The sequence below is a fragment of the Haemaphysalis longicornis genome, unplaced genomic scaffold, assembly GCF_048455015.1.
Source record: "Haemaphysalis longicornis isolate Haplotype H1 unplaced genomic scaffold, Haemaphysalis longicornis Haplotype H1 scaffold_6, whole genome shotgun sequence".
NCBI lineage: Eukaryota > Metazoa > Arthropoda > Arachnida > Ixodida > Ixodidae > Haemaphysalis > Haemaphysalis longicornis.
The window spans coordinates 188,268,705-188,282,391 of record NW_027526407.1 but is presented as its reverse complement, the minus strand read 5'-3'; the positions used below and the strand labels follow the sequence as shown (position 1 = coordinate 188,282,391).

Here is a 13,687-nt window from a genome sequence, read left to right as displayed (position 1 = left end):
TACCTAATATAGATGGGAAAAGCTTGAAGCTATGCTTGATATTTGTTACAGTTTTGACCTCCCTCAGTGAGTTGAAGGCTATACAAGAATTCAAGGTACCTCTCAGTGAATCCTTGAATCCTTCGTTAACCACGCAATTCCACCTCAAGCAAGTACTGAGATATTTCTTGCAGTTTCCAGTCATCATGATGTGTTTTTTACTCTAAGTGACACAGCTATCGACAAGAAAGTAACCTTTTTATCTTTTCCTATTTTTGATCGTGCAGATGATACTACTATTATTAGATGTACTTTCACTGAACTTTGGCGACTTTGTGAATAACGAAACTTGTATACGTAATATGTGGACATTGCCACAGAATGCACAGAAACATTCGTGACTCTGGTAACTGAAACCAAAGCGGAAATATCCGCGGATTTGTCGAGTGACATTGAGGTCAAGATGGCAAATAAAGCGTCTAAAGAAAAAATGAAGACTGAATGTAACGTATCCAGAACAAATTGCCTACCTTCCAGTAAAATTAAAAAAAATCAAATTAAAACAGATAAGCAACGTTATTTTGCGAGTGCTCGTTGAATAACTTGACCTCGTGTCCCAAGAAGTTTTCAGGTGAATTTTTCCCGCGTCGAAAGTGTGAGAAGGCTTTTTTTTGGCGGAAGTCTCACCCAGTACAATGTTCGAATTGCAAATGACTTTAACGATCATTTCAAAACGGCTTTTTCTTGGCACAACTCTGTATTACCGCTCTTCGAAACTATTTCACCGCGAATGCCTGATGATGATGTTCGTGAACAGGGCATATTGAATATGCTTGTGAAAGTCTATATGAGAAAATCTTCTGGACAAGACAATACCCCAATCGTGTTCTTAAAGAGATACGATGAATGGATGTCGAAGTACGTCCATGTTCTTTTCACAAATTTGCTGCGCAAGGGCCAGGTTCAGGACGACTGGAAAACAGCCAGAGTCACGCCTATCCATAAATAAGAAACTAAGCAGTGTCAAAAAATATCGTCCTGTCTCGCTAACTTCAACCGATTGTAAGCTTCTCGAACACATTATCAACAATAGTATTTAAAATTTTCTGGACGACCATAACATAAAAATTCCCCGCATTTCCCCGAGGGGAAGAATGTGAAAGTGCGAATGCACGAGTTGAATTTGCGCGGTTCGGTAATGTTCGCGAAAGAGAGATCACACACACACACACAACTACAAAGAAAGAAAGATGCATTTATTCACAGACACCTATTTGTGTTGTCGTTGTACTTGATTGCTAGAGCGGATCTCAGCTTTGAAATTTCGTGTCAGTACTCCTTCAAGCGGGTGCATTAGCCCTTCTCACGCCCGATTCTTGGCCGATCCCGCACGTGGGTATGTGCCATGTCAGCGGCCAGGCAGCGCGCGCCCATCTCCCCCCGTTGCCAAGGAAGACGAGGAGATTCCTGGCCAATCCCCCACGTGGGTATGTGCCATGTCAGCGGCCAGGCAGCGTGCGCCCATCTCCCCCCGTTGCCAAGGAAGACGAGGAGCGCGCGCACCCGCAGCTGTTGCTATGCGGACGGCGGCGGACGCTTCAGGCTCGCTTAAGAAGTGCATTCGCACTTAATAAACGAACATCAGCATGGATGGAAGAAGGGAGTTTCAACAACGACACAATTGGAATTGGTATCAACAATAAACAACTTCGCGGCTTCAATAAATAATGGCAAGCAAACAGAAGCCGTTTTTATAGATTTTTCAAATGGCGTTTTTGTGGATTTTTCAAAAGCTGTTGACAATGTTTCGCACAATGCAATAATATACAAACTAGAGAACACTAGAGAACTAGAGAACTAGAGAACAAACAGGGAACACTGTGTACTTTTTCGCAATAATTCCTCTCACAGGGTTGCCGTTGACTGTAGCGTCCCCCAAGTGTGGGTTCTGGGTCCCCTTCGATATATTTTGTTCATTAACGACATAGTAAATGATACCCTTGTGAATGTTAGTCTCTATGCGGACGATTGCGGTATTTACTCGAAACTTTAATCCCCGAAGAACCAACTTTTGTTAAACGAGTCGCTAAACAAAGTTACTGCTAGGTGCAAGGCTTCGAAAATGCCAATCAATTTTGAAAAAAAAACAGTGTGTATGTCAATTTCGCACAAAAAAAAACAAATTAAATTTTCAATACTCTACAAACAATGCCATTTTTCCAAGGTTGAATCCGAGAAATATCTTGGGTTGTCGATAACAAACGAGCTAACTGGACAAAACACATTGACATAGTAACTTGAAAGGCTAACCAGGAATTATTCTTTTTACGAAGTACTCTGAGACTTTCACCTCCATCCGTCCGCATTTTTGCATACAAACCGATAGTGCTACGCATACTAGATCACGCCGTTGTGTTCTGGGATGTTTCTACTGAAATTAAGATTCATAAGGCAAAAAAAACAAAGAAGAGCAGTTCGCTTCATATATAACCGTTATGGACGAACCTCGGTAACTGAACTGGTAGTCAGGTAAAACTTACCTTCACTTACAGAAAGCAGCCGTATATCACGAGTAAAATATCTATATCAATTAATAAATTTGATTTACAAGATAAATATTGTAAAAATGATCTCATTTTCTTCAGGTTAGGCCCCTTGACAGTTCCATGATCGTACAACAACTCTGTCCCACACCCGCAATAATAGTTAAAATATTCTTTTTTCCCTAGAACCGTTCAAGATTAGATTAGTTTCAATAAGCACCCAGTCACAAAACAATATTTAGCATCCTCTGCCGCTGGTCTGCAGTGGGAGAAGTTTACATGTGTGTTAGCTTTGTTTTCTTTTTTAAAATTGTGAGTGATCTCATCTGTATGATTTCGTTACGTTTGCTTACGTTTGTATAACGCAAGTGATTGTTCGTTATTTGCATTGTGTTATAAGGCTGCCTACTATGTGAAATATGAGGGATTGTTCCATCTGTTTGCCTGGTGTTATACGCTTACTTTTTTATTTTTTCTTCTGTACCCACCTGCTAAAATCTCTTCAGGGGATTGCAGTATAAATAAAGAAAAAAAAAACAAACAAACAAACAAACAAATAAATAAATACAAAAAAAGAATGAAATAAAAAATATTTAATAAATAAATCAATAAAAATAAATAAACATGAACAAGTAAGAAAACCCCACCTCCCCTCGCGGGAACCCCTGTTTAGATGCGACGCATAGGGGGTTCACGTTGCAGCGTTGGACAGCGGAGGAACGGCGCTGGAACGATGGAGCGGAGCGGCGCAGGCACCGCGTTTTATAGCGCGCGTAACGGTGAGGGGACGCGCCGGCGCCAGTGCGTCTGCCGCGGCTATGACGCAACACAATCCAACACAATCCACTTTAATCCCATCCAATCCAAATCCAATCGAATCATCTAATCCAATCCAATCCAAGCCAAGCCAAGCCAATCCATTCTAATCCAATCCAATGCCCCTCTCGAGAGAGTGTTCGCTATCGCAGAGGAGAGGGGGTGAGCGGCGGAGAGCGCAGCTCACGCGGCGAGGAGAATGAGGAAAGGGCGGACGCCGACAACAACGCCGACGACGCCGCATGCAGGGACAAGGCGAGTGAATGAGATGCAGTCGCATCTAAAACAAACTTTGCTTTTAAAACTTCACCACTTTGTTAAACACGAACCGTCTGGTGAAATATCCGACTTCACAGTTAATCAACTTTGGATCGAGGATATTGATATGTAAACTTAATGGTTCCTCTAAATTCCTGAATAATTGCACCTCTTCCTGATTTTTAATGCGAAGCATCTTTTGTTCTTTTGTGCAACCCATAATGAAGTTGCTTTCGGCATTCAAGCTTGGAAAGTCAAGCCTTTGAGGAGCATGCGACAGACTGGTCACTTTTTGTTAAAGAACTTGGAATACGAGCCACCGCGCATGTCTGATTGGAAGACGGAATATACCCTTAGTGACGCGAGATTACAAGGAAAGGTATTTTCGATGGCCACTTTAAAAAGTCAGCCAAGAAGCAAGAAGAATGCGAGGCTGATCCGCTCAGTCGAGCAATCTGCGCAGTGCCACTCCGGGCTGGCACTAACTGTAGCTTTCGCAGTGTTTTCAGTCGGAAAGGAACGAGTTAAATCGTTCATCGGAAGCGTTGGAGAGTTCCTTCAATGTAACTAGTGTTTTTCTGCAGGCAGGAGGACACAAAAGCGAATTCGTTCTTCATCTTTATTCCCCAAAGGCAAAAGGCGTAGCGTTCAACCGCGATGACTGGGAGGCTACCAGTCCTGAAGGAAGGGCAGGAAACTCCAGGCGTCAGGCTGCCCCGCATGCGGCACATGCGGGAACGGGGACAGGCTCCAGACGAAGAACTCGCCGTCGTACCAGGTGGGGCCGCACTGAGTCCAGATGTAGTGCCTGGACATCATGGTGGAGTTCACCACCTGCGCCAGTTGAGAGCAGCTATTTTCAAAACGTTGTTCATAGGGTGTTTCATTTATTTCATTTATTTCCACCTTAAAAGCCCGAGGGCGTTATATAAGGGAGGGCCTCTTGGCCGAGGTATATATCTTACGAACAACAAACAAGGTTGGCGAAAAAGTAAGGCAAAAATAATTAAAAGATTACACAGGTAAAACACAACTTATCGGATGGAACAGCATTACACACGCTTAAACAGGGTTAATCACAGAAAATCCGGTAGCGTAGCAATTTGACGGTTTAGCTTTTCACGAAAAGTGGTGTGATTGCTACATGAGGCGATATTATCCGGAAATGTATTCCGCATCACTATAGCACAAGGACAGAAAGAAAAGTTCATTGATGACGTATGGCAGTTGATTCGGGCAATGGGATGATTGTGATTCAAACGGGATGACGTTCGTGACGGTGGTATCAATAAAGCGTGTCTTGTTTCAGGAGGGTAATAGAAAGCACGGAGAAGACGCAGGCGAGAGATAATGCGACGAAATGCAAGCTTGAGAATACGGAGTGTTTGTTTGAGCGATGTGACATTTATTTCGTTCGAGTACTGTGGCGTGATAAAACCACCGGCGCGATTTTGAATTGATTACAAATGGTTAGAAAGATATGACTGCGAAGGATTTCAAAAATGGCAGGATCTTCACTCCGTGGATGTTGGCTAGGGTGTGGAGTACGGGGACTCGAAATGACATCCATGCTGTGCCCCGAGTGATATCCGATTTGCGCCCCGACCATCATTCGATTTGAGCCGATGAGTTGCGCCTTGATTATTGTAAGGTCCACTTATGAGATTAGCGTCCAGGCGCCCGGGCTGCGCGTGAGAACCCGCCGCACTGTCTAGCGACGTAGCACTGCCAACACTGCGCTGCAGTCATCGCCAATTCGCCACGGCGTGCACGGGAGACGGATTGTCGGGCCCACCGCATACCTCAAGGATAATCCCCCATTGAGAAAGCAGACAGCGCCGCTGGATTCCAGGGACGTCTGCTCGACGCGCGGAGGTGGTGGGATTACCGGCATCGGGACGAGCGCCGCACGAGTCTCTATTGTTGACACGCCCGGTCAGCATGACGCACAGTCGCGTCTTTCGCTCTCACCCCTCGGGGTTACCGTACGCGCCTGCTGGCCCGCGGTGGGTCCGTTGACCCAGAGATGGCGGCGACTCATTGAATATTCCGTGGCGTGCTGAGTGACAGCTGTCAACGTGAATTTGAGCACTCCCTTACGCGTGTACGAACGCTACAGGGGCGTTCCCGAGAGAGGGTGATCTTGAGGTTTTATAAGGCCGAACATGGCCGTTGGAAATCGTTCTTGTCTGAGCTCCGAGCTGGGCAGGTCCCGGCGGGACAAAGAGTCTCGACCGTTGAAGCTAGGTTGGGATTTGTGAGCCCTCTAGTCGAGGTTAAGATCGTGTCGGAGGTTTAGGGTGCAGCGCCGTACAGGGCAACTAGACGTATCTTGCGGCGAGACAGGGTCTCGACCGTTGTTTCTCGAGCGGTTTGTGTAGGCTCCGAGAATAGGAGAGTTGGACGAAGTTGAGGACATCGAGTGATTTGTGCGCACTCGGAGCTAGCGTCTAGCTGCAGTTTGAAGTTTTTTTCTTTTTATTACTCATGTACCCAGTTATCCTACTGTAAATAGCTGTACATAAACTTCCGTTTCACTTAATCAACTTCAACGCCTCGAGTTCGTCAATTCGACCGCCACCTCTAAGAACTTCAACACCATCGCCCTGCTAGCCTCCTGCCAAATCAACCGGAGCCCGGGCGATTGGGTTCCTGATCGACGCCGTACTTCGGGGAAACGATCTTTACTATTATTCCCTAAATGAAACTTAAACTCACGGCACAAATCGAATTTCGCTTGATTTTCGCTTGATGGTGGTCTGCGCACGGATGGACGCGGACGGACATTGGGGCGTCCTAAGGTAGTCCGAACTGTTACAGGCGAGGGAGTAAGCCGTTTGGCTCTCGGATACTAACTCACGGTCGTAGCCCAATTGATAAGACGACTGGCATTAACTATGTCTGGTATACCAGACACAGGCTCGAATCCTGCCGGTGCCTGTGTGATTTTTTACGATTGTAAATGCTATGCGCATGGACGCGGACTGACATTGTGCGGTCCTAAGGTACTCCGCTCCTAATAGATGACGCGTATTACAGCTTAGGGCGAACGAATTTTAGGTATGCCAGCTTTTTATTATCAAAAGATGCGAACTGAAGATTTCGGCTCAGGAACCCAAGTTTGCGTGAAGCATAAGGGGAGATGAAAATGTGTGGGATCCAGGATAGAGATGACGTAAGGTGCACACTCAGGTATTTGTACTTTGTAGTCCTTCGTACTTTGTACTCCTTTGTAATCCTAAGGCTGCTCTCGTTGCTTGTTTTATGATAGTAACATTTAAATTGGCCTTTTGGGGCAGTCGATTGGTAGTTTGGGTCTTTTGGGCAGGTGCTACAGCATGGGGGTGATTAAATCAATATGTTCGCTGAATATAATGCACGTGTATTTTTTATTAGCTAATGAGGCGTCCCATGATTAATCTCTAGAACTTACCAGCCGAGCAGGGCCTCACCTTACCCTTAACCACAGTGTTTCAACGGTGTTTCGATATGCACTTACAACATATGTAGAAGTCGCCGAGCACAGCCGACCTCTCCGCCGGCATTACCTCCAGCACATCCGTCGCTAGGGTACGCTGCCGCTAATATTGGGCTCTTAGTAAAAGCGCACCATTTCCCCCACCCAGTCAAGCTGCACAAACGCACACGCAAAAGTTCCATTTACAGCAATACAATACCCAAAAACGAGGAGAAAATAACTGGGGAGTCGTTTTGAACAGAGTGTCAGTCGAGGACAACAACCTTATATCACATACCATGTTGGGCTTCAGAACGGGCGTCTGCACGCAGGATGCATTTCTAATCCCCAAGGAAGAAGTGCGACAGAACATCCCAAGAGGAGGCGAGGAGCTTATCTTGGCCTTAGATTTAAAGAGAGCCTTGATAATGTGTCCCACAGGGCCATTCTACAAGCACTTAACGAATTGCGCAGCGGGGTAAGGATATACAACTATGTCAAAGCCTTCTGACCAGACCGCAGAGCATCCATTGGTATTGAAGACGTTCACTCCGACTCCTTCAAAATGCCAAACAAAGGAACACCGAGGGATCTATTATCTGCCTATTGCTTTTTAATATTTCAATGACTAACATAGCAAAAAAACTGCAAGACATGCCCGACATAGGTTCCATTTTGTACGCCGACGACATAACCATCTGGGCCACTAAAGGCTCCCTGGCTCAAAAAGAACAGGCACTCCAAGAAGCCACAGACTGCGGTGAAATGTTGGCAAGGGATAATGGCCTTGAGTGCGCACAAGAAAAATCTGAAGTTATCAGAGTTCGCGACATCAGATGTAGGAGCCTAGGGGAGATAAAAGTCAAGCTTGGGGACCACGAAGTATCAGAGAAAGATAAATTAGGAATCCTTGGAAATGCTTAAAGCAATGGCAGAGCAAACTTCACAATTGCAAAATTTAAAACATCCACGCGGAGAATTGCAAAGATAGTTAGTAGGGTAACCAGAAAGAGAGCAGGGCTGAATGAAGAAGAAACCTTGCGTATCATGCATGCATTCTTAGTGAGCAGAGTTGCTTACGTCTGCGTTTTCACTCTCTAAACAGGCAGAAAAAGGAACAGACCAACAATATATTGCGTACTGCATACAAAACGGCTCTCGGATTTCCCAACCCTACGGCAAATGAGAAACCTATGAATCTCGGCGTGTCCAACACGTTTGAAGAAATTTGTGAAGCTACTCTTGTTTCACAAAAGGAAACGCGGCAAAAGACGAGAACTGGCAGGGCCATTGTGCAAAGAGTAGGCTCCAGGTTAGATGTAGAATCAATTGTCGACAAAGAAGACCTCAGCAACGCCGCCAAAAAGAAATTGAAAGCGCTCCCAATTCTAAGAAACGTGCACAAAGACAAGGAAAGCCAGGGTCAATTTCCAACGGAGAAAGTTGGGAAAAACCCAAACGTTGTATATACTGACGCTGCCTTTTACGATAAGACCAATGCCTTCTTAGTCATCGTCGACCAAGAAGGAAAAATCAGGGACTGCCTCAAACGCCAACACAGAGGAGTCTGAAAGTGGCGTCCTTCTATTGGCCGTAAAGTATGGAGAATTCCAAGGAAAAGGCCTCCAAGTAATTACGGACTGCAAGAAAGCTGTACGAAACATTATAAATGGCCGAATACACGAACGGTTCTCAAAAGTTTACCTCTCACTATTTTCCAAAACATCATTTGGACACCGGGACACGAGGAGCTAGAGGGTAATGAGAGAGCAGACCAAGCTGCGCGAGTACTTAATAACGGCTCAGCCAGTAGTTCTAGCTTCATCACCCCTCGCGACACAACATTCAAAGAAGAGCCAGAGCTCGCTTTCCTCCACCAGGTAAAAGTTTAACAGCTGCAGAGCATCAGTCTCTCAGACAAATACAGACGAATAGCCATCCGAACATCCTCAGACTATCGAACATGTTCCTTGGGAAATTCTCAAACGCATGTAATGAGTACGGTGAAATATCCACTCTATTCTATGCATCCTGGGGTTGTCGTATTATATGGCCCTCAGTAAACAGCCACACTAAGTTATAAGAGCTATGGGAGGCAGCTATGACCAGTTATAACCCTGGGGTTCCAAAGTATCTGATCTTATAGCCAAGACTGGGGCAGACGAAACAGGGGCGCTGGAAGGAGGGAACCTACCCTAGTCCAATGAAGACCTTTCATTTCAAATAAATGGTTCATTTCTCTCTCTCTCCAACCGGGAGTTTTGCGGCACCCAGTACGGTTTGCCCCTGGTGGTTCAGGAAACTCCAACTGCAAGGACCCTCGCGGCCGGACAGGCCATTAGGCAGCAGCTATCCCTTCCGCATAATCATAGTTGCCAGAAATAAAGTGGTTCCTCTCTCTCTCTCACTCTCTCTCTCTCTGTCGAACCCTATGCCAAGCGTTTAAAAATTTATACATCAGCTTCAGTCTACAGGCCCCCGCATGACGTCGTTGTGCAACCTGACCGGTGCTCCTCTCATTAGTGCACCCCCACCACCTCGTCGAAGGCTATTTATGGAGCGATATAAAGATAAAGGCGATGGCGCCTTCTGCTCTCTTCATTTCTCTCACTTACCAACAATTACCACCAAATTACCAACAAAAGTAATTTGGCAACGTATTTTCTGAGTGTGTTTCCAAAGGCGCCATTGTCACAAGAACATATGCATGTGCACCTCTCGGGATGATCGAAGGAATTCATTCAAACTTCAATCCTTCCACACTCTATTCAACTCAGAAGTCCCTTGATCGTATCAGTTAGGCGTTGAGCACTGCCAATAAACGTGCATAGACATCAGCCACATCAAACTGCAAGCTGCTTTCAATAGAAAAAAATCGCTTTTGGGTATAAAATTAGTTCGCAGCGTGCGCTTCTACCAGCTTTTCCAGTGAGCCTTTCTGCTTGGCACAGGGCTTCTATTTTGGTCCATGTGCTCCTGGGAAGGCCTTTATGCACACCAGCTATTCTTCGACTGCCTACTCCTTCGGCGTATGTGTCACGTAGCTTGCCTTCCTACTTACGAACATGCCATATCGGTGACAAGTCTAAAAAGTGCCCGTGTATCTCCTTCCTTCGCCGCAGATGTCGTCGAAAGACGACCGTGTTCTCCCACCACTGCCACTTAAACGCGTCATTCCTCTTTCCCGCTAGTCCCTTACGCTTTTACCCTCCAGCCTCGCTTCTCCAATGATAAACCCAGCTCAACCCAATTCTATTTTCCGTGGTCCACTGCTTTCGCGCCATCTTCTCGAACCTATTGTTACGGTTAGAGGTTTTGTAATTCCGGCTCAAGGCGCCCGTAACAGCTTCTGGTATTCTTGCGTCAAGATATTTTTTCAAGGCATGTTTATTTATTTTTTATCTCAATAATAATGTAGCAGTGTATGTATTTAAAATAACACTGCAGCTATCACGTATGCATTGCTATTTTGCCTGAAGTATTCCTAATCTTTTATTTTCGCTCAAAAATGTTGACAAGCATGAGCAGAGCCGCCAGATGGAGTATTACGGAAATGCTCTGCCTATGCAAACACCTCGTTCAAGAATTCTTTTCCCTTTTGGTTGGCCGTAGAATCGAGGGAAATACAGACAGGCAAACAAACATTCTTGCGTTTACGTAACTCAAGAAAGACTATCGTCTTTAATACCTGTCTGACCTCTGCCGCACCTCTTTAAATGATGGTTAGGAGACGACGCTGGGACACACTTACCTTGGCGTCGGTTCCGCCGTGCGGCCGGTGTTCCATCTCCAGAAAGGGATATTTGCCCATTGGAGGATTGAGGTCACTCCGTGCTGACAAGGCGTTTTCGGCGTTGTACTTGGGATCGCAGTCAGGACACACAGCCAAGGGGTCATGCTCGAAGTTGTTGAACCTGCGATGGCAGGAGTCATAAGGTTTTTGCATCACTAACGACAGGTGCCTTTTAGAACATTAGAAAACCTTATACATTTTGGAATGGCTGAATGATCAAACAGATCAGAACATTCCTCATGGTTGTGCCATTAATACTTTATGTATTGTATATTTGTGATGAGCAGGTCTACACGCGTAGTGCGGTTTTGCTGGACTTAGGTTTGTTCTTGACCGCACTGTTGGTGCTGTCGTTTTGTTCGGTTTGTTGCTGCTACAGTTACTTTTGGTTTTGCATAGCATTTATTTGATCCCAATGAGATAGGAGTTTTCCTCATATAAAAAAAAATTTGCGACCGTGCTGTGTCAGCAGTGGGCGCCATAAATTGCAGGGCCTCCATTGAAAATGGGGAGCATAATCGAATCAAAATAAAAAAAATCAAAGTTCATTTTACTCACAGTTACATACAAGTAAAAAAAGGTACATCGAATGGGCAAGGAAAAAAGCTGCAGGAAGCAGCTTGACAGGGCCCTTGCCCCCGTCCAGCAATGAACGGCGTGTGCGCTTAGAGGGTATATGTATAAAACTTCTCTGAACAATACTTTTGTGATGTGTTAGAGGAATATAAAATATTAAAATATGATAAAATCAGTTTGGCTGCACGACAAGAGTACATACAGTGTACAGTACTAAAATATACTTATACGTAAACTGCAACAGGCAAAAGTGTACAAAAAAGGAATTACGATCCAGTACGTTCACCATACAAGTATTGTGAGTTTTATAACGTCAGCAAAAGAAAACCTATCGTGTTCGCAGCACTGAAATCGTATTTTATCATCTAAAATAGATAAAAAATGCCTTGATTGTATAACACTAAAATGTTGATTTGTTCATGGTCAAACTTGTTAAGTACAATAGGCAGGGTGATCTTAATTTGTTGGCCCCCGTAGTCAGTACGTGAAAATAGAACTTGCCACGGGGACTGGTATCGATAAGAATAAAGGTTATGAGTCATTGTCACGGGAGCTTCAGTTAAAAAAGAACTTTGTTTTCCTTGCGATGCTTTCTTGTAGCTGCGGAGTAGCTGATAATTGTATGTATCACCGGCACGGAGCAATTCTTGCGTTTGAAGAAGTGCCTGAGTGTGCTCTAAGTACGAGATATTATTTCATAGCCCGAACGGCCTTTTAGATGTGAAGCATCTGTTGCTCTCAGCTGCGTCGTCCGTCGTTCGTCTGTCCGCACCTCTCCCACTACACTATTTAAAAAGTAATAGTTAGCGGCGCCCGGTTTTGACCCCACGACTCTCTGGCCGCAACGAGAGGTACGTGGCGCTCTTCCCACTTCGCCAGAAAACCTCCAAAATACGTCAAGAAGCTACTGATACAACGAATGCACGCCAAGCTGAACGTCAACGGAAACGACGAACTAAAAACTTTAGAGGAGGATGTTGAATTTCCCGTGGGAAAGCTGTGGCGGAAAGCGCCACGCGCCTTGCAGCTCAACCAGAGAAGAGGTGGAAGAGGTCGGGCAACGGGGTAGGAGCGTGAGCACGCAATAAAAAAAGACGAGAACCAGGAGGTGTTCGATCAGATAACGCCGGTGTCGGTCTCTTCGCTGTCTCTACATTTCTCTGTCTCTACATGGGGGTTCACACTACGTTCCCATTCGTGCTCCGATTAATGGAACAACATAACGGCAACACAATGGAACCTACACGGAACCCCTATGACGCTTCGCATACTCTTCATGGTTACCCACTGGAAGATGGTGTAATTTTTGTGTATTAGTACTAGTTTCTGTAAGTCCTGTGAAGTGATGTTTGCCCATACTAATGTGCAATAATTGAGGTGGGCTGCAGGAGGGAGTTGTACAAAGGATCTTGATGGTATTTGGGAGATCACGGCGGTGTCTGCTAATGACACTGGCAACCGTCAGTTTTTTTGAGCAGATAGAATTAATATGGCCATTACAACTCATACTTTCGGAGAATATAACACCAAGTATCTTTATAGATGTTCGATATCTATTGTATAGAGTCCCACTGTAACGCTTTTTTGTAAATCTGAAGAGATATACCTCGAGAACGAAAACGAATGCACTTAGTTTTTTACTTATTCAGGGATAGACTTTAGTTTGGACCAACTTTGAAGCTTGTGAAAAATGCGATTTGCATTGGGCGAAATTTCTGGCAAATCCTTTCCGCGGATCAGTACAGTGCAGTCATCAGCGTAGATAATGAACATATTATTGGTGTCTCTACGTACAATGTCATTTATATAAAATAAAAAAGCACCGGTCCTAGAATACTACCTTGTGGCACCGCAGCAGTTATTTGACGAGTGCGAGATCTTTATTCATTAATTTGTACAAACTGATTTCGAGAGCTTAGGTATGACCACACCAGTGCCATGGGAGTTCCCCGAAAACCGTATCGTCCAGTTTAGCGAGTAACAGCTCATTATTAACGCTATCAAATGCTTTGCTAAAATCTATGTATATGCCTCACGTCATTAGCTTATTTTCTATGTTTTCCAAAAGTGCTTCCTTCTGGGCTAACAAGGCGGATTCCGTCGAGCGACTTGCCATAAAACCGTACTGACAGTCAGTGATCAGATTGTACTTTTGTGTAAAGCTTTGATTCTAACATTTATTATCTTTTCCAAACCATTAGAAAATACTGGTAATATATATATTGCTCCGTAGTTGCCTATTTTGTTTTCATCACCCCCTTTGTA

General features: G+C 44.9%; 1 protein-coding gene across 2 annotated transcripts in view; it reads right to left on the bottom strand.

Moving 5' to 3' along the window:
* Window positions 1-4,197: 4,197 nt before the first annotated feature.
* The window catches only part of LOC144142119 (putative phospholipase B-like 2), a 41,918-nt gene continuing 32,428 nt past the window's right edge, over window positions 4,198-13,687 (bottom strand). For both annotated transcript variants that reach the window (XM_077673522.1, XM_077673523.1), the window contains 2 exons: window positions 10,805-10,967; window positions 4,198-4,430 (listed from right to left, as the gene is read on the bottom strand). In XM_077673522.1, coding sequence (XP_077529648.1) covers window positions 4,266-4,430; window positions 10,805-10,967 — 328 coding nt within the window. In that variant the 3' untranslated portion in view covers window positions 4,198-4,265. The remainder of the gene's footprint in view (window positions 4,431-10,804; window positions 10,968-13,687) is intronic.